The sequence below is a fragment of the Dermacentor silvarum genome, chromosome 7 (assembly GCF_013339745.2).
Source record: "Dermacentor silvarum isolate Dsil-2018 chromosome 7, BIME_Dsil_1.4, whole genome shotgun sequence".
Classification (NCBI taxonomy): domain Eukaryota; kingdom Metazoa; phylum Arthropoda; class Arachnida; order Ixodida; family Ixodidae; genus Dermacentor; species Dermacentor silvarum.
In genome coordinates this window covers 45250290-45271449 of record NC_051160.1, presented here as the reverse complement: position 1 = coordinate 45271449, position 21160 = coordinate 45250290, and the positions used below count along the sequence as shown (strand labels likewise).

Here is a 21160-nt window from a genome sequence, read left to right as displayed (position 1 = left end):
CCCATTATGTATATTCCATTATTCATCATCATCATCAGCAGCAGCAGCCTGTATTTATGTCCACTGCAGGACAAAGGTCTCTCCCTACGATCTCCAATTACTCCTGTCTTGCGCTAGCTGATTCCAACTTGCGCCTGCAAATTTCCTAACTTCATCACCCCACCTAGCTTTCTGCTGTCCTCAACTGCGCTTCCCTTCTCTTGGTATAGATTTTAAAACTCTAATGGTCCACTGGTTATCCATCCTTATGCATTACATGGCCTGCCCAGCTCCATTTTTTTTTTTTTGCTTATGTCAACTAGAATATCGGCTATCCCTGTTTGCTCTCTGATCCACACCGCTCTCTTCCCGTCTCTTAACGTTAGGCCTAACATTTTTCGTTCCATCGCTCTTTGTGCCCTTAACTAGTTCTCGAGATTCTTTATTAACCTCCAAGTTTCTGCTCCATATGTTAGCACCGGTAGAACGCAATGATTGTACACTTTTCTTTTCAACGACAGCGGTAAGCTCCCAGTCAGGATTTGGCCTGCCGTATGCACTCCAACCCAATTTTATTCTTCTGGAAATTTCCTTCTCATGATCAAGGTCCCCTGTGAGTAATTGACCTACTGTTTAAATTGGCACAGAACCACCTGCATACCTGCAGACTTTTGAACTTCAACATGAACTTTGAATCGCAAAGTCTTGTGGAGGACAAACAGCACACATTTCCTTTAAAGCTTACCCTGAGCACAAGGCTTTCCTGGGGTACACATGCAGTTTATTATTAACCTTTAGACGCAGTGCACAACCAGCAACAAACTTGGCACAGTAAATATTGACAAGCAACACTCTCTTTTTAGATCACTATGACTTCTTCAGCGACATTCGTGTTGTCAAATTCGCCTGCTTTAGGAACTTGTCCATGTAAACTAGCTACAAGCAACTGCCTCTCCTTGCATCCTTGCACCATTAGAAGACTTCCTACAGAAGGTTCAAGGACCAATCAGGAAACTTTTCCTGAGTAGAGCTGACTTTTTGTAAAACTTAAAGCAACATTTGTGAAATGTTGAAAAGAGCCCGCAATTCGATTTGGCAGGTATGCAACTGTCCAAGCTCCTTGGTCCAAAGTGGGCATGGATCGAGGTAATGGATCTCCCATCATGCTATGCTGGAATGCTCTGGTAGGAGCATGATGCACTACGCAGACAATGCACATCTGCTAGGGCATCGGTGTTTGCACAGTGAGGGTGCGTGGATATGGTTCAGAGAAGTGAGTCTGAACATTGGACCTAAAGTGCCTAGGCAAGGTCTCACGGTACAGTTCATCTCTTTCGGTGAAACTGGCAGTATTTACCTTCGTTGCCCTGAGTTACGTGCTTACTACTTGCAAAACTGCTCTTCACGCTGTCGAGTGTTTGGCTTTCCCACATAGCTCGGTAGTCCAGTGGGTGATTGAGTTAGCTACTCACAAACCCATGCTTCCCCACCTGCCATCAAGAGGTATTGCTTTCCCACATAGTATAGTAGCCTAATGGCCGAGTTTGCCGCACTTTGAATTGCGAAATCGGGAAAAATAAGAACAGAAGATCTCGTTACATCAAAAGCATGGTTTCTAATATAATGTAAGATGCTTTCTCAATGTGAAGAGGAAAAGCAGAAAGCCCGGAGTGCTAAGCATACCTCAGAGAACATTTGCAGATAGCCACTTATGCGATGACATTGTGTGTCCTCCAGGACACACACAAGATGTGTTTTCAGTAATCGCACTGATCTTTAAAGATGTATATAGGAAACACACACAGGAAACAGCAGAGACTGACAAGCAACACACTGCGTTCAGACAACAGTGACTGTTTCAGTCACTTTCCTGTTGCCAATTTGACCTGCTTTAGGAACTCTAAAGTTTCTCAAAGCAACTGCCTTTCTGGCATATGGCGTCTTGTGCTGCCGCGAAGAGGCCGGTACCATCCGTTATTTTTTGTCCGTAGTTTTTTACAATACTATGCCACCCCATCTTTCCAAACGTTATTTTTCGTAACTTTTTTAAAGTCGCAAAATGAGTTTTTTGTAAATTTTTCGAAAAATTCAGGAGAGTTGGTAGGTATGCTTTGCCTATCCCCGTTTGCTCACCCGAAGCGGGCCTCTGGAAATTTCTCGAGCAGCGTGCGTATTGGGGGCAGGGGCACCCGCTCGCTGAAGGACTCGATCTCGCGACCGAAGAGCCGGTACAGGATGCGCCACACTGTGTCCAGCGACATGCCGCAGTCTAGGAACACGGCCCCCATGAGACTCTCAAACAGGTCGCCCAGGGCCTTGGGCACCTCGACCTCTTCAGGCTCCAGGCACTCCTCCTCGTGGTAGTAGAAGCGCTGCACCCACACAGACATAGACAGGCCGGTCGGTTAGACAGCGTGCACGAATGGGCTGGTTGGTACAGTCGGCGTCGAAAAGCTTACGATCCACAAAACCACCTCTCTCTCACTGCAGCACACCACGCAGGCTCCGCAGCTAGGCGCGGCCTTCAAGATCCCGGCCGTGCTATCTCGGAGACCACGAGTTGGCCAAGCCAAGGCGGCAGTGCACAGCAGGGCTATGAGGCTACAAGAGAGCGGCGAATCAGCTGTATAGTCAGCTGATCCGCCACGTGCCATGTGCGACTTGAACACGACAGACTTGCAACGCAGCAAGCTAGCTGTTAATTTTGACCGCATAGCCATTTCACTTGTTGCAGATCAACATGAACGAGACAAGTTGAAATCCGAAGCAAGAGACCATCACATTAAAACAGAAGGAAACTATCCTAATGGCTGCCGCATTAGGTGCTAAGAAGTTGCGAGCTGCACACACCAGAGATTCTTATGCCTATTCTTTTATTATAATTTAGTTGCATATGCGGTCACGCAGGAGTTTAGCAGGCCACAGAGCGATCTTCTTCTTTGCATGTTTAAAGTTGCGAACATCATTAGACATATACTGCAGTAAAGGGAAATAATCGGTATCACGAAGTAATGGATATAATGAAGAAATTCTGGCCCCGCCTTCAATTTCTTTATAACAAGGTTAGAGAGTAATGTGCAAACAACATGGTGTTGCACGGTTTTACAAGCTCTATGGTCACAAACTGCAAGGAAATTCAACATTTCCTCAGATCCCGCGGTCCATAAACTTTTGGCGCCGACTGTACATTTTAGTAAAACACAGATTTATCAGCATGACACAACACAGAAGAAACCACAAGACAGATCATTTTGCCTTTGTGGTTGTTTCTCAGTCCAGTGTCATGCTGCTATATCTGCATTTACCCACATCCATAGTTCATAAAGAACATTCGACGCAAAATTCAAGGACATTTGAAGGATTTCCAGGTTGTTGAAGGGCAAAATTCAAGGAGGCTGAAACAAACTTCAGTGATAACATCAAATAAAAAATATTCAAATCTCCTTCTTACTCGCAATTCTTTATGCATAAGCAGCCATTGAATTGCTCACGCGCTTCAACCTGTTCAGGTGACTTATCAAAGTCGACTTTCCTGTTGTAGCGATGTGAATCACCTTGTGCCACCATCACACTTCGCTCAATGAGGGTTAGTAGTGTCCGACTTCACTCAAAGATACTCGTCACGTTTAAGCCAAATGGCTGAAACTTACTGTCCTCCAGGCATTTTAAGAACCCAGGCCTTAAATACAGAGCCATGACGGCTGCAATGTAAACCAACTATCAAAACAACAAAAATGGTGGTACAGTTTGGTTGTTTGATCTGGCTTCGCCTAGCACCACAATGACAAAGGCAATTTAAACAAGCCTGTCATCAGTGGCTGCGGATACGCCAGACTACAACTGCTTAGTGAAACTCTAAAATGACAATTATATAGGATCGTTTCCCAATCGACAGTGTCCACGGCAGTCCATCAATGCAGTTTGTTACTCTGAATGTCCAGAAGTCTCTCCCAAGCCCAGTTTTCAAGGAAATCAAAGAGCACATTTTATTTTCAAAGAGTTTCAAGGGCCCTTCAATCTCTCTTCCCAATTTCAATGGTTTTCAAGGTGTACAAACATTGAAATTTGGCGCAGCTAACAACTGACACCTTATTACCGAAAACTTGTAAGGTATATGCAGTACAACCTTGATGAAATAAGATCCCGTTACGTACGACTTCCCGACGCCAACCTTCGCGATCGAAAACACAAAAAATGACCCAATTGAGTTATGCTTACTTTTTTACCAGTTCATACGTTCCCGGAAAACACAATCTTTCTGCACTAACGTTCAATACATTGCCAAATTGCAATCGTATGATAAGTTTTCCAGCCCCTAGATGCCATGTAAACAAGAAAATGAGTGAGGCGTGCGCGATCGAGAGTAGTAGCCGACTGCCGGGGCAGCTTCACCACAATACCCACCCACCCATCTCACGTGAAAATGCCGGTGCGCCAGTGGCGCACCCACGGGGGGGGGGGATTCGGGGGTTGTAACCCCCCCCTGAGGCAGACTGTTAACCCCCCCTTTTGTTTAACCCCTTTTCTTTCCTTACGCATTTGAGTACTGCAACTCGTCTGCACACTCGCAATTGTCTGCACACTCGCAAAAGCGCATTTTTTTTTACAATTTCCCGTGAAGAAATCGAAATTAGTGCTGCTTAGATGGTATTGGCGAACTGTCAACCCCCCCCTGGCAGAGATCCTGGGTGCGCTACTGCGGTGCGCACTCACTTTCTTATACCTGTACCAGCAAAGCTCCTCCCGGATCATCAGATGCTGGATTCACAGCTACTGCTACGAACTCTAATGCAATAAGCATCCTCACTTTCACGGCACGCGGTGCTATTGGAAGCATACTGCATGCTTTTAAAGGGGCCCTGAACCACCTCTCGGGCTTGGTGAAATAACACATGCTGCTGTGGACATCTCAGCCAAGTTTTGGTGTCGTACGCGATGCGGGGAACTTGCAAGTGGAATGCGAAATCACCTTTCTCTCAAACACTCTCTCTTCAACAGAAGCCATGAATCTCGCTCTTTACTGGATGCTTTATTTCGTAATAAAGTGGATTCCCATCATCATCATCATCAGCAGCAGCCTGTATTTATGTCCACTGCAGGACGACGGCCTCTCCCTACGATCTCAAATTACCCCTGTCTTGCGCTAGCTGATTCCAACTTGCGTCTGCAAATTTCCTAACTTCATCACCCCACCTAGTTTTCTGCCATCCTCGACTGCACTTCTCTCGGTATCCATTCTGTAACTCTAATGGTCCACCGGTTAACTGTCCTACGCATTACATAGCCTGCCCAGCTCCATTTTTTCTCTTAATGTCAATTAAAATATCAACTATCCCCGTTTGCTCTCTAATCTACGCCGCTCTCTTCCCGTCTCTTAACGTTAGGCCTAACATGTTTCGTTCCATTGCTCTTTGTGTGGTCCTTAACTTGTTCTCGAGCTTCTTGTTCAAGATTCCCATACACGGCTGCTATTGGTTGCTGTGGTTGGCTACACCGTGGCCGCCGCGGGGTGCCGCCACGAGTCCACTGGCTAAGCACACTGCGGTTCGTTGAGGACAACCATGTTTGGCTTACGTTTAGCGTGTCGTAGGCACCAAAATCCGAAGTTGTGGCGTCTATGTTAATCTAAAATGAAATTTGAACTGCGCGCCACGGTGACATTTCGAAGGGGGAGCGTTGTGGCCATGCCCCACTCCGCCATAGCCTTCGCAGTGCAAGGAACTGAAGAAGGAACAGAAGCACAGCGGAGGCCGCGTTTGATTGCCAATAAGTCCGCTTCTGCTGCATGCATTGAAGTACTTCTTGCGGCAAAGCATTTCTGAAATAGCCTATTTTCACTTTGCTGCAGACCGCGATTGTTTGTAAGATAAGTTTTCCAGCTGCTAGATCTAATGTAAACAAGAGAAGCCACGAGGCACATGCGATCGAGAACAGTAGCTGCTCACCACATCAGCTTCCCCGCAATACTCGCCCGCCCATCTCACGTAAAAACGCTGGTGTACACTCTTATTCTGGTACCAGCAAATCTCCTCCCAGTTTGTTGCACGCCGCCTGCATTCACAGCTATCGCCACCATCTCTAATGCGATAAGCATCTTCACCTTTATAGTACGTTACAGCGCGTAGGGCACGGTGTAGTTGGACGCGTACTGCACAAATAACCTAAACACGCCACCGTTCCCTGCTGCAAGCGCCGCAATGTGAGCGTCACGTTTCGCTCCGACGGCGTCCGGCATTGCCCAGCTGCTCGATTTCGTTTCGGTTTCCCATTGCCGTCCTAAAACACTGCGCAATAGGAAAACACCAAAACGCGTCTCAGGCCGCCGGAGCTCCACCAGCTCAACACGCGTCGGCGTCTTGTGCCGCAACGCTCGCGCAACACTTCACGTGACGCAGATGTAAACTACAGTTGAGCCTAATTTTTTGGTTAGTTCGGATAGTACGTTTTCCCGGTTAGTACACTTTGCCAGCATTTTTTTTCAAAAATGTATGAACGAGGTTCTACTGTATATGAAAGACGACGGAAGTCTGTGCTTGCACATGATTAAAAAAAACAAGCAGTCATATAAGCTAAAACCATATTATTATTCAGACATGTCAATACTCATCCTTCCCCTAAATCTATATACAATTAAACCTCAATATAATGAAGTTAGTAGAACACTTGGCTTCGTTATATTTAAATTCGACCAAGCTTTTATGCAAGTAAGTACAGTCACCAACAGATTTTTGTTACACGAAAAGGTTGTAGAATTTTGCTAGCTATTGAGCAACCGCAAAGAACAAGTTTGAATGAGAAATTTGTCAAATGTGAGTCTGGAACCAAGAGATGGTTTCATGCCGTGTCGACGATATAAGAATACAGTCAAACCTGCTTAAACGAACTTCCATATAACGAATTCCTGGACATAACGAAGTTTTTCTATTCCCTGCCGTTACTCCATAGAAGCACGTGTATTTGAGACCTCTATGTAACGAAGTGGCAGTGGGAGACCCCCTCGAAATAACGAATTTTCCCCGCTGACAACCTAGAGATTTCGCCCCAAATTTTGTCATTCTTGCGCGAGCAGCAACCGGAAGCACCTTCTCCGCCGCGATGGAATGCGAAGCGAGCGCACGTGTGCGTGCGTGCGTGTGCGAGGCGGGCCTGCATCCCTCAACCCGGCGATCTTGCCGCCGCGGGCGTAGCCTTACCCCTCCCTTCATTCAAACCTGATCCTGCCGCTTGCTGCAGCTGGCCTAGCCCGCCAAGTCGGCACTCTCATTTTCCAGTTGATGTTGCCGACGCGCTGGCAGACACTGTGACACATCACACCCGATGAGCGCGGACACACGCTGTCAAACGCTGGCGGCGTGTGGAAGCGCTGCTGCAGAAGCGAGCAAAGTGACCTTCGTGCTGTTGTCTGTCGCTTCAACGCAAACTGAGCACCGAGAACACACAGCACACACAAAGCTACCAGCCGCCGACGCACCTACACTGCCTAGACTCTGCCCCAATGCAGATCACTTTCAAGATACGGCCCGCGCAACCGCGCACCGCCGCGCAGTACGCAGTTGATGCCAGAGTACAGTACAACGCCGCCCGCTATCCCTCGCTCCCTCGCCGGTGCCTCGAGCGCAACGGAAGAAGGCGCGCTTCCGACCTGCTTTTCTTTCTTGTACGCGCGAGATTTAGACTCGGTCGTCGGCTCCCCTCGCACGTTTTCACTCGCACATACAGCATACGGCGCGAGGCGATGCGTTATTGCCCTTGGACTTTATACTGAACATTTATGAGCCAAAACCAATTTTAGGGCCACAACGCGTCATAGACACCATCTTTAGATAGCAAATACAGATCTCAAGGGCCATACTTTTGTTGGCGGAAACCGAAAATACGTCATAGTTGTCGCCGCCGGCACTTTGGGCGGCCAATGCCATCGTCAAGCCACCAAGCCAAGCAACATGAAAAGTCAAAATGGCCGCTCGGGCCGGCGCGGGGTGGCAGTTCGCAACGTATGATGCGGGAACAGCGCCACAGTTGCGATGCAACAGCGGGGTTACCAATGCATTGGGTTCTATGGGAGCTGTGCCGGGATCAGCCGAAAACGACGTAACAGCCGGGAAAACGCAGCACCCGGGAACGTAACAGCGGGGTTCTACTGTAACACTATACGACACTACGACGCCATCGTGATGCTCGCTCTTCATTTCCGATGCCTCATGCTTGTGCGAAACGACACGTGTCCACGCATCCAGTACCTGGTGTGACATTTCAAGGATGAGTGCTTCGACGAAAACGGAAAACGGGTGCGCGTTACAATCAAGGACATCGTTAGAATCTAGTAAATACGGTAAGCGTTTATTTTTCGAATTTTCGTGCCGAACCTGCATATAACGAAATCCTCTTTATAACGAAGTTTTTCGGGAATTTGTCAATTTCGTTATATCCAGGTTTAACTGTATCTTTACATCGATGGTTCAAGGCGAAGCCTGCGAAACTTTAGCGTCCACTCCGCCACCGCAGCTGATAGTGTCCACCATAATGGGACGACGCTATAATGAAGGAACAGGCAGAAGGGAGCTAATGCTTCATCTGCTTCTCGCTTCAACGCATCTCCGAAACTAGTGATTATGCGACCTCTAGCTCTAAGTGCGCGAGAAGACAGTGCACATGATGCCATGGAACATCTTGGCTTTGCACCTGCCGTACATTACCTCGAAATAGGGCGTGCAGGCCACCGTTCAGCCGGGCTGACAGCCATGTGTGTAGCTATGGCTAGGCTCACTTGCATTGTGTGCTCAAATGTGCCCGCTCAAACATACAGTCCAATATTGTCTGCATTCACCACCCACCTGGAGCACCTTCCAGTAAGTGGGGTTGTCCGGGACCTTGTCCCTTTGGGCGTTCAGATCTAGGATCTCAGCCGTGGCATCCTCATCCTCGGAAGAGGTACCAAACTCGTCCTCGCTGGAGCGTTCTTGGTGCTGCACAAAGCGTGCCACAGCGTTGAACAGACCCGGGTTGCAGTGGAGGAGGCACCGGTGGAGGCCATGGCGCACGACGAGGGCGGCGAAGAAGGTGTTGTTCACCAGCGATGAACGCAAGTCGGTGAGCTGGCCAGGGTTGAACTTGTGCGGGCCCTCGTACAGGTACCGGGTCACCAGGTAGTCGATTACTGCGTCACCCAGGAACTCCAGCCGCTGGTAGCAGTCTGTCAGCCTGTGTGCATGGGAAGGGGAGGGTGTATTCCAAATCTGGCCACTAGCACTAACCCTCTGAGGGTCAATGCCGGAAATATGCAGCACCGCGAACAAGTCCCAAATGATCGATGCCGTATATTTATGGTACTGCCTGTAAGTTTCAAAAACGCGCCAATTTTGCAACTCTTTGGTACCCAGTAAGTGCTGCCACCCCGTGTGTATACAGGGAATACACATCAAGGAATGTAAATACACTTCAATTATCCTCTTTGATGCAAACTTGGGCCACTAGATATATGCCGCTCTTCATAATAATCATCATAATTCATAACATATAAACCACATCACCCATTACACACTTATCATAAGACAGATTGCTCATTGCATTAATGTTGCCAATTATCATCCAAGACCGGATGCACTGCCAACTTTCCCTTTTGGCACTAATTGAAGGTCCAGGCCCTCTAAACACTACAAAAATAGTGCCAAGCATCAGCGCACCGCTAACTAATCTGCTTAATACCTGACAATACAATTTTTATAAATAAGTTTTGATTTCGATACCCAGAAGGTGGATATCTCATGATATCATACAATGGCTTGTTTTGTTCCTGTGATCACTGTGGCTACCACATACGCAGGCACAACTACAAGAAGCACGTCTTTTCTTTTTAACACGAAAATGTTTTATGCCGGGTGTCAAGACTGACTTTCTGCAACGGATGTAACGGATGTGACGTCAGCTCACGTGCACCATCTAGGAGCGGTGAGGCGAAGTACTGCATCATTACACTAATGAGCGCCGACAGGGAGCGCTTCTGTAGTCACAGCGCAGGAGAAGCTCCAATGCGGTGTAGCCATAGAATAAAGAATGAAGTGTAACCTCGTGCATAGAGTTTCATACAATAAATAATTGTACAATAAAAAACGTTATTAAAGCTGTCTGATGGCAGGATTCGAACGCAGGACCTCTATCACAGAAGGCCGATATTGAAACCATTACACACAGATGCATGCATCGACGCGCGACGTAAAACGCCCTTATAAATTTATCGTGGGCAAGCCAATTCATTGAGACGCTTGGCACGTTTCGATTTGGCCACTTTAACAAGCTGAACCATTATAAGTAGTAGGGATTGTGCATGTTCACAGCGTCTTCTGCACTACAAAAAGTATAGATTGCTCTGAAATTTACGACGATGAAGGCATATAAAGCGCAATAAACAAAGCCACTAGGACGTCTAAATCCACAAGCACGAGGATCAGATAAATCCATGTATTCCCATCATTGCTATGGTGGCTGAACTATATTCTAGCCTCTCTAGCTGAATGATTGCAGCGCTGGAGTCTGTGGCCTCGTGTAGGCAGTTACCGCACATAGTTTGGCATCGGATTAGCCTGTGACGCCTCGTTGTCTACGGATTGCGGCTTGAACGTGCATCAGCAGTGCATCGCCTACTGCTTTGCTTGCAATGGCACCACCTAAGACAACTGGTGCGCTAAAAGGCACACAAAGGCAATGACATCGCCAGGTAAATCTCGCGTTCCTTCGGTGAGAGACATGCCAGCCTGAAGCAGAATGCCTTCGTGCGTTCGCGGCGCATGGTGCGAACTCTGCGACTAGCATTCCTGTAGCTGAGCACGTCGCAGCTCGACTGGCTGTTACAGCCACTACGGAGCCAGACCAAAATGCTCGCACCTTCGCCGAAGCCACTCGCCAGCAGTAGGGCGCTCGCAAACAGGACGCTGCGCGCCAAGTAAACCTGCAACCCGGTTGCTGTTCCGCAAATTGTGCGCATTTTGCTGCAGCGGACAGTGAGTTCACGAAGCAAACATGCAACAGCCACTGTGAAGACACGTTTCACTTTTGTGTTCTACCAATTCCTATGAAAACGTCATCAACCATAATTGTCATTTTTTTTTAATGAGCAACATCATTGCACCTAACCTTATTGCTACACGACATCCACAAATTTTGTGCTGTGTCATCACCTCACAATAATGTTGAAATCAGGTCCAGCATTTCAGGACCAACTTTAGTACAATATCAAATTTTTATATGCTTGCCAACGATCATAGTTGCCAAGTGTCAACCTTTCACATGCAAGAATCGCGTAGTAGAGTTTTCACAACTTCGAAAAAATGTGACAGTACTGGCTTTTAAAGCCTAGTCTACTTTGATGGCTAGGATGGCAAGCTGTGAACCCAAGGACAGACTAAGACTAACCTTGTTATAACAAAGCCGCACCCAACACAAAAATAATAAAATACCTTCATTATATCAGGTACTGTATTTACTCGCATAATGAACGCACTTTTTTCCCGAAAAGATATGCACAAAGTTGGCAGGTGCGTTCATTACGCGGGAAAAAATTTCCAGCAATTTTTTTTTTTCCGCGGCCACCTCTAAAAAATCGCAGTTTCACCTTATCGATTGCGATGGCAAATGTGTAGTCAGCTACACGAAGGATAATAGTTTTATTGGCCATATAAACTTGCAAACATTCGCTAACTATGTAATTTAACCAGCATGGTGTCAGCGCGCGCAGGCAAACATGAACACATCATGCTCGATGACCACGGACACTCGCTGTCAGAACGTTGGCATGAGAGATACACGATAAGATTAGGCATCCGATACAATCATACCCGCCGGACGCCACATCAGATACCGAATCTTACCGTGTCTCTCCTACTTGACGGCAGCAAGTTCAGGGTGCGTTCATTATGGGAAGAAAAGAAAAAGCACACTTCTTGAGTGGAAAAGTGGGGGGTGCGTTCATTATGCGAGTAAATATGGTATTCGTTATAACAAAAACGACGATATCTTAAAAACGGTGTGATGTGAGAAGCGCTATGTGAAAGAAGCGCAAGTGTGTCATACCTCCGACAGGCCAGCAAAGGCCTCCTGCAGATTTGGATGGCCTGGCCATCGATAATAAGTTACAATAAGTTACAATAATTTACAATAAGTTACAAATATTACAATAAGTTACAATAAGTTACAATAAGTTACATACATGCACCTTGTACTGTCGCTAATACGGAACCATGCAATTGGTATGGTCGCACAGAACTGATACATTAGCGTGCCGGCTGCAGCCAAGCCAAGCCGCCGGCCAAAACGTGCAGCATGCATGTCCAAAACGCACCATTTCAAGCTGTTCTTGGTGAATAATGAACAGCCAATTTTTCGGACACGGGAGGACATGCAGTCCTGAGCTCCGATACTAAGCGGCTGTCAGTGTAGCCCGTAGATCTCTCTCTCGATTGCCAAAGAGGTCTATGGGTACGACATAGTGACGGAAAGCTTCCTCCGACAAGCTATTATCAGTCAGTGATTGTAGTACTCCATCTTGACAGTAAGGTCATGGTAATGCACGTTACCGGTTCTGATAGTAGGAGGCGTGCGTGCAGGCTTGCAGCAGGTAGGACCGGTCGCGGAAGGTGTAGCCCAATGTCTTTTCCACCAGGCAGAGACGTCCGTGCCACGGACTGCTCTGACTTGCCAGGCGGCCCTCGGGGTCATTCGTGTAACGCAGTAATGACGTCTGTGGCGCTGGGAATCCCATAAATGGCACTGCAGTGCTTTCGTCCCCGGTGCCTTGCACGTCCAGATTGCACTGCTTCAGCTTCAGGCCCATCCACTTCATCACCTGTGACCAAGAGCTCAGGCTTAAAGGGGCCCTGAAACAACCTTTCCTCAAATCTGATAAAAACATTGGAGTGTCTGCTATGCCTCTCCCAGAAATCCTTGAAAAGGACTTATTAAGAATGGAGATATAGAGAACACACATTTTTCTAAACATAATGTTCCTGCTCAGCAGGAAAGTGGCACCCTGTATATTGCTCCTCTCTTTTTCTTCTTACCACGGTGATCTCGAAATGTCCATTCGGTTCACCTGCACTTTCTGAACTAGTTCACGAGCTGCTGCACTTCGCTATTTGTTTCACAAGTTCAACGTGGCGGCATCTGCACGTTGCCATTCACTTCGCTCAGTGCAGGCTTCGAATAGGATAAGTTCACAGCATTCGCTGCATTCGTTGGAAAAGCAGTGCACCATTCATGCAAGAGGTGCCGTGCCAGTTCCGCATGAGCATGAACAGGCGTGAACTAGTTCACGAAGTGCAGGATAAATTGAATGGACCTATAGTAGCTCTTCAAGGTTGGCATATGACTAATGTGCCGAAAGCGACGAAGCTGCGGTGACAGCATGGGCAAGACGTGTTAGCAACAGCTGCTTCGTATCTATGGGCCACTGCACGGGCCTGTGATGTCGCGGACGGCAGAATAACAGAGTGGACCTCAAAATAAGCTGGAGAGAGCCGGCAATCTTTTATGCAAGATTGTGGGCTCCCTGCTACATGCAGCGAAATAAGATTCACTCGCGTGTACGTGGGAGGAGCGTATACAGATTGCAAGTTAAAAATTTGAATTAAATTTTGCAGTTTTATGTGCCAAAACCACAATTTAGTTATGAGGCATGCCATAGTGCAACTCCCTGGATTAATTCTGACCACCTGGGGTTCTTTACATATACAATGCATGGTGCACGAGCATGTTGCATTCCAGTGTTATAAGAATGTATAGAGAAATCTCTGAAGTGCACAGCTACGAGGAAGAGTGGGACAGTCAGCATACAGCGATTGCAGTGTCCAGTAAAGTGTAATGGCTCTCTGCAAAAAAATGTGTGTGACAGCTGCATAAGTGTGCACATTGATATTTGTTTTTCGTGCACATCCTGCTTGAAAAATCCCATGCTTTAGCATATCTGGACAGAGCTTGCTTTTTTTTTTTGCGTAGTAAAAATTTTAGCTGAAGTTCAGTGCTAGTTGAAGGACAAGCACATTGAGCCACAATGCCTCAGCTGCAGTGGCACGGTGCAGCTGAAAACGCATGCACTGCTTACTCTGAGAGCACCAATGGGCCCAGTAACGAGAAGGTAGGCGCCAATGATAGCCTCCACTGAGTCAGCGACGCTCTTGTCAGGCAGCTGCGACGCTTGGCGGATCGGAACAGGCCCAGATGTGTTGCGGGGCGGGGGAACGTACCCCGGCTGCTTTTTTTCAGTTCTGTATTGCTGCACACAAAGGAACATCAATGTTAAAAAGGCGAAGTGCCTAAAGTGATCCCGGTTTTATACAAACTGACTGGACAAGCACTGCCACTGCCCAGTCAAATCGCATTCAACTAAACTCTGGGGGACCACTGGTTTTGAATCATTAGAAGTTCGATTTGTAGGAAGGCTGAATTCGAAGCCGAATAATATGTGTTCTGAGCACAATAGCAAGTCCTCAAAGGGTCATTGAAAAGGATTAGACAAAATTTAATAAACGCGTAGGGTACAGCTACAGTAAAACATAAGCTCAACCATTTAAGTGAAGCGTCTCGTACTAAGAGAGCTGCGGACGATTACAAGTTACACTCCTCCCTATCCATGCTTTTTCTCAACTCATTTGCTGAGCGATTGGGGCTAAGCTACACCTTCACTGGCTCTGTGTCATGATGTGACGTCATGTCGTCTAATTCTGGTCGTCTTAGAGCCAGCGCACGAAGCCTCTGCAACCTCTCCGCTAGCCACCTGGCAGTCGATCTCCCGCAAAAGCTTTCCAGGCAGCGAGCGTTCTGTCGCAACGCTGAGCGTGTCCAGTATTCTGGTCACCACAGGAAAGCTGGATGTTTTGACAGATTGGTGGAGGCGTAAACTAAAGCCCCTCCATACTACTACCACTGTGATGAGAGGGCTTAAGCATAAACGTGAGCATCCTGAGCAGCCTGCACGGTGCGGCGGCGCAGAGCTTAACCAGCCAAACACAGAGCTACTATTGCAGTAACCAAGCGTGAAACATTTTAAACATTTAAAAAGATAACATATTCACGATTAAGCTCCTGCCAACAATTTACACCAGCAACAAAGTAGAATACACTTGGTTACTGCTATATTAGATCTGTGTTTGTCTGCTTGAGCTCTGTGCCACGAGGTGGCTACACCATGCAGGCCATTCACATTTGCACCTCAGCTCATCCGGTAAAACCCTCAGTCTGCTTGCTCTTGCATTTAACGGAATACCAGACAGGCTAACGCTCTCTCTATTGTGGTAGTGATCTTCCGATGTGAAGTGACGGCCGCAAACGCGTAGATGCTGGCGCCGATCCAATACTAGCAGCCTGATGCGCTGCAGCCACTCCGCTCGCCTCTTGCCTTGCAGAAGGACACAATGTTGCAGCTTGACATGTCGCCGATCGCTAGATTTGCAGCCCACAACGTAACACGGGCGATCCATGGTGCTCGCGAAAAGAAAGCTCGAGACCAACACCGACTGCAAAACTCGGGTCAACACGGAGAACACAAGCAGGCGACACTCGCAGTGTGCCGGAAGTGCTTGAGTGTAGTGATAAATTGTCATCATGTATTCACTCTCTGTTACTTCTTTTCATAGAAAAATTAACCAAACATTCCAACTATTATGAACTTCTGTTCACCATAAAGTTGGAAAATTAGCGATGACGTGACCTGGGTAGCCAATCGGATAGCTCGCCAAACTGATGTCAATTGGGCGAACTACGTCAATTGGGAGGTGTCGGCTGAAAACTCAGGGGAGCGGCGCTGCTGCATTTGGTAGTGGTGCACATTTAAAAAACAAATTACACGCCTTACACAGAGCGCTTAAATGTATCACTTAACGATCGGAAGGACCTACTCTAACGACTTGGTATATTTATACAAAATCATCAAAATCGTTTCAGGGTCCCTTTAACCCTTTGCGGTCCGTTGTCAGGCAGGGCCCGACAACGCAATACGGCCGTAGCGGCCCGCTGGCGGGCACCGCCCGACAAGGGTGTTCGGGGGTTAAATTTTGCACTTTTTCTGACTACGATTCGTGTGCATTCTTCGCATACATGATGCGCCATCTCTTGAGGAATAAATAAACTTTGTTTGTTGAAGTTTACTTCTTTTTGCACTAGGGTGCAGCACAATGTTCAGCACGGCTTCTGGATACCAGAGCGTTCTCACTTGCGCGCGGAACCGCACGTTCGCGTGGCTTCCCAAGAAGCATGACCACTTTTTCACCGCGTGCGTTTTACGACGGCGCAATTTAGTGAAAGCTTCTAGAGGTTTTCATTGCCAATAGCTTTATTTTGAGGTGCACACAGCTGCAGAATCATGGTGAGAAAGAACAGCGACACCTGCAGTACCGCCGCAACCTCATCCAAGAGCTGGTGGGTGATGTGAGGGCTAGAGCCAAAAAGCGGGGCCCGCCTGCGCGGAAGGAGTGCGAGGAAAGGCTAGGTGGGAGGAGCCATTTCATCTACAAGCCCCCAGGTCGGAGCAGCAAGGACTGTGCTGTTTGTAGTGATCGAAAAACAAACGGAGGCAGGAGGAAAACTGTGTTTTTTTGCAAAACCTGCAGTAACAACCCTGGCCTGCACCCAGGAGAATGCTTCGAGCGATATCACACGCTGCTCAAATATTGGTAGAGGAGTTGCCTGCAGAATGCAAGAGAAAAAATAAATATCCTGTGAGTTTTTCTTCCACAGTTAGCGGTTTTCATCGCGGCGCCACAAACTGGCAAAATAGTTTCGGACCGGGACAGGCGGAAAGTGGGTAAGTTTCAGACCGCAAAGGGTTAAGCAAATAGATACATGTACCCGGCAACATTTAAGCAGATATATGAGCCGGTCATGTCTCGGCAGGAGGACCTGTAGCAGGGCTATCTTGTGTACAGCAGGCTCCTATGTGTACAGGTCTGTGTATTAGCAGGCTCCTAATGTGTACAGGTCTGTGTGCTGAGTGTGGGCAGATGAACACCTGCTGGTTCCCAGGCAAGAGCGGCAAGAGCGGCATTCCCACTTTGTGGGCTCAATGCTCTGCCCTGGAAAGACAAGTTTGAAATAGCTGAAAGCCCTCTTTGAATTTGGCGACTTCAACAATTTAAAGGACTTCAATACTTTGAAAGGGCTTCACACCCAGTTAATAAAGCTGAAAAGGCATTTACCTCATAGAGGCTGAAGAGCTTGTCCCGCGTCAGTTTCTCCAGAATCTTTGTGTCTACTTGGATGGCCCAGAACACAAAGTCGACATCCATCAATATGTCCTCTGCACCTTCGGGGACACAGTAGCCCGGTGGCAACCAGTTCCGGAGTGGCTCAAATTGCTCCTGTGCCACCATTGAGCCCACGTGTATCTTGGAGCCAAGCTGGTGCAGGTTCCGGTTGCAGATGATGCGAGAACGCGCCTGCGTCAGCAGCCCCTCCTGCGCTGACGTGGAGCCGCAGAACAGGTCAATGGTCACTGCAAACTTGAGGAATGAGTCCCCGAGCACCTCGAGGCGTTCGAGGTCAAAGCCGTCGGCTGCCTTCGCCGATGTCACTGCTTCCAGCAGGAGGCCAGGGCTCGGGCCCGGGTTGCCCCGCAGCTCCGGCTGGTACTCGAACGACCGCGATAGGCGGGGCATCCGTATCTCCTCCACTTCGCCGTGGCTACGAAGCAGATTGCCAAACTCCACCTCATCACCGTCGGGACGAGGCAAAAAGCTGATCGAAGCACTTTCCGATACAGCGCTCTGGAAGTCCAGGTCTGGCCAACGGCCCCGGAATGTCCCGAGGCCAATGCCCGTCTCCATGGCGACAGATGTGCGCAGTTCTTCCACGACGAGAAGCTGGTTCAGCCGGTACAAAATGCTGGGAAGGCACACCGCCTTGCGCCAGACGCCAGCCGGGACGGGGTGGACGTCGCAGAACTCCGGGACGCGCAGCTCCGCACGGCGGTTTGTGGCCGTCTTCTTCTGGAACACATCGCCCTTGCGGTTCCGGTAGCGCGGCGTCAGTAGGTTTAGTCGGACTTCGGTGAACACCACCTCCAGGATCGGCTGCGTCGAGTCGGTGACGTCCAGGTGGTGAATTAGGGACAGATAGTCACGGAAACTGCCCTTTCCATCGATGCTGTCCACCGTGAGGTCGGTGCGGATCTGCTTCACGTAGAATGTACTGTGGTGGTAGTGAAGGGGTGCATAGCGGGGCACAACCACAGCATCTTCATACAGGCTGGGCTGGAACTTGAAGTCAGTTCTGGGTGCAGGCTCCGTGTTCATCCAATTGGCGACCATGTCAACAAAGGGCCAGTCTATCATAGACATGTCGCCATCTGCGAGATCGATTACAGTCAAACCTTGATATAAAGAACACTTATACAGTCGAACCCACTTATAACAATCCAAGATTTAACAATCTATCAGCTATAATGACCATATTTCAGTGCACTTATGATTTCCCTACCCTACCTGTTCAACCATTTGAGGATCGAATTATTTAGCAAAATACGAGACCCCGTCTGTGTTCAATTCTTTTTATTGCAGTTTCCAGTAGTAGTAAATTATTGAAAACTGATGAATACATAATTATTACATTATTGTAATTATTACATTACAAACTGATGAATACATAAGCAAAAAATTATTGCAAGCAATATTCTGTCTCAAAAATGCTTTACTTGCATCAACAGTATACCCACAAATATGCTATACAGTAAGAGATCGAGAAAAATGTCTAGCAACATTTATGACTATCAATTTGTTGTCACACAAACACATTTCATCAGAAGAAGAAACGCGTCAGAAACGCGTAAGAAGAAGAAACGCTTGAGTAGTCGCTGCGAGAAGAGGCACCGTGCGCAGCCATACCGAAATCACGACTGTGCGCACCCTAAATTAATTAAATTCTGGGGTTTTACATGCCAAAACGACAACATGACTGTGAGACGTGCGGTATTGGGGGACTCCTAATTAATTCTGACCACCTGGAATTCCTTAACGTGCACTCAATGCACGGTACACGGGCGTTCTTGCATTTCCCCCCCATCGAAATGTGGCCGCTGCACCCAGGACTCAATCTACGACTTGGGCTTTAGTTCCTGCTAATAATAGTTTGGTGCTAATGTTATTTTCTCTCTCTCTCTCAACGCCATAGCCACTACGCAACCATAGTGGGTGCGCGCACACCCCACTGTATGGGAATATGCGAACCACAACGAAAAGGGGAACCACAATTGAGGGCGAAGAAATAGAAAACTGTTTAGTATATCTGAACTTCAGCCGTGCAGGGCTATATCTAAGCTACCAGAAACACGAAAGCAGTGGCCGTAAAAAAAACAGTAGCATCTGCTTCACGCACGCTCTGGAGGTAGCAGATGACGCAAGCAGGACCACGTGAGCGAGAGCTCGGAGGTAAGCAAGTCGAGTTGGGTGCCCTGGTGAGCGGAAAGGCAATTTTAAATGACTTCTGCAGACTTCACAGAGATGGCAGCACCTCTCAACAACCAGTGGTGTCGAATACGCGCAAATATCGAATGTAAGATCTACTATGCCGTACATGTACATCAAAAACCATGTGGGACGGACCAGCAGCGCCATACATGTATGGAAGAAACTCTCAAAGGGTTAAACTGCGTCCGGATCTAGCAAACATTTCTTTTAAAGCACCGTACTGTCACAACAAACAATTGAAATACAGTCTTGCTAAAAATAGGGCCTACCCAAAGTGAAAAAAATATAAAAACAGGTCTTGTGAAGCATGAGAGGGGTGCGTGCCCGACCATAGTCTAACCACGACTAAGATATGACCTCCTAGATGAGCGTGCGCTCCGCGTAAATTTCAGAAGCATCGAGCGTTGCCACGGTAAGTTGGTACTTCATTTCCACTGTTGGTGGTAACGGATCGTGATGACATTCAACCTTTCGAACTGCATACTTTTTGGTTGAAGTGACACAGAAAACGTAACTTCATGGCTAACTTCAGACTCACGTGGCTGATTTTCAGCCATAAATGCCATAACGGCGAGACTTTTACAAGATGGCGACTTGTATCACACAATTTCTGCATCCAGATAACTAGAACACTTCTTTCTCGTATCCATAATCCACTCGAGCCCTGCCGATGGTAAATTAATCCTAAGCTCGCGAAGCACAATGGTGGCTGTGCTTAACATTTCAAGATGACAGGTCATTAGAGTTGGGCTATGTTTTGAATGAACGATGTCGCCTGACGTTACGCATGAATTAGGTGGATATGTTGAACGAGATTTCGCAGCTACGTATGAATTATGCATTTCACCACCAGTAGTGCTCTTTGGCTCAGGTGTTCAGAAATAAGCATAGAGTATTTTTCAAGAGGATGGTGCCTCCTTGTCTTATAGCGGTCTTTGGCAGAATTTCAATTGTTGTCTCACAATAATTGGACAAAAAAAAAGAACATAGAGAGAAAGCATTCCCATTTTCGTTGTTGCCACTGCGAACTTCACACTCTGCGTAAACGTGCTTTACTACTGCCTCGATGCGCAAAAGTAGCAAATCTTGGCTTGAATTAAACGCTGCACTTGAAAACGATGTGGTACAATATGTGGAAGAGAATGGGAGCATGGCAGTACCTTACCGTTCTAGGGTTCCCACTAACAAAAAGTGAAAACTAACAAAAGTGATACTGCTGACTTCCACAAGACCTTTGTAGCGCAGCCGCTACGCCGTTCATACTAAGCTTGGACACCGTGTAGGAATTTCCCTGCAGGCATCGATGTATACAGTCAACAGCGTTCCTGCTGCTGTACGAAGCCTGATATTTGCGCAGAGTGGCAGGCTGTTTTCTGTATACTTCGACGCATCTAGTGCCTAGTTGTGTGAAATCATCTCCAAAAGTCACCTCCTGAGAATACCGCTCCAGCTTGGTGTTTTCGCCTACATACGAGATTAACTCGTAAGTGTGCCGACGAACTCGTTAGGCACGTTCGCCGCTTCTCCATCTAGCTCGTGCACATGATCTTGGACTCGATCAATCCTCTGCTTCAACTCTTAGGCCCAACTAGTACTGCCTCGCCGAGTGTCGAGGGCTAAGGTTACAGTTTCATGCTGAGTCAATACAAATCTATTCGCAGCGGCTCTACGGCTCTCAGAAAGCCGAGAAACCATACTGCTAGCGAAAGTGAGCATGGGGGACAAACTGAATGGCA

At 47.7% G+C, this 21160-nt stretch overlaps 1 protein-coding gene across 1 annotated transcript in view; it reads right to left on the bottom strand.

Annotated features, from left to right (window-relative positions):
• LOC119458835 (endoribonuclease Dicer) overlaps window positions 1-21160 on the bottom strand; it is a 56057-nt gene that overhangs the window by 6806 nt on the left and 28091 nt on the right. Inside the window, exons 8-12 of the mRNA XM_037720698.2 lie at window positions 17160-18307; window positions 14072-14242; window positions 12549-12817; window positions 8814-9180; window positions 2113-2351 (exon numbers count right to left, since the gene is read on the bottom strand). Coding sequence (XP_037576626.1) covers window positions 2113-2351; window positions 8814-9180; window positions 12549-12817; window positions 14072-14242; window positions 17160-18307 — 2194 coding nt within the window. The remainder of the gene's footprint in view (window positions 1-2112; window positions 2352-8813; window positions 9181-12548; window positions 12818-14071; window positions 14243-17159; window positions 18308-21160) is intronic.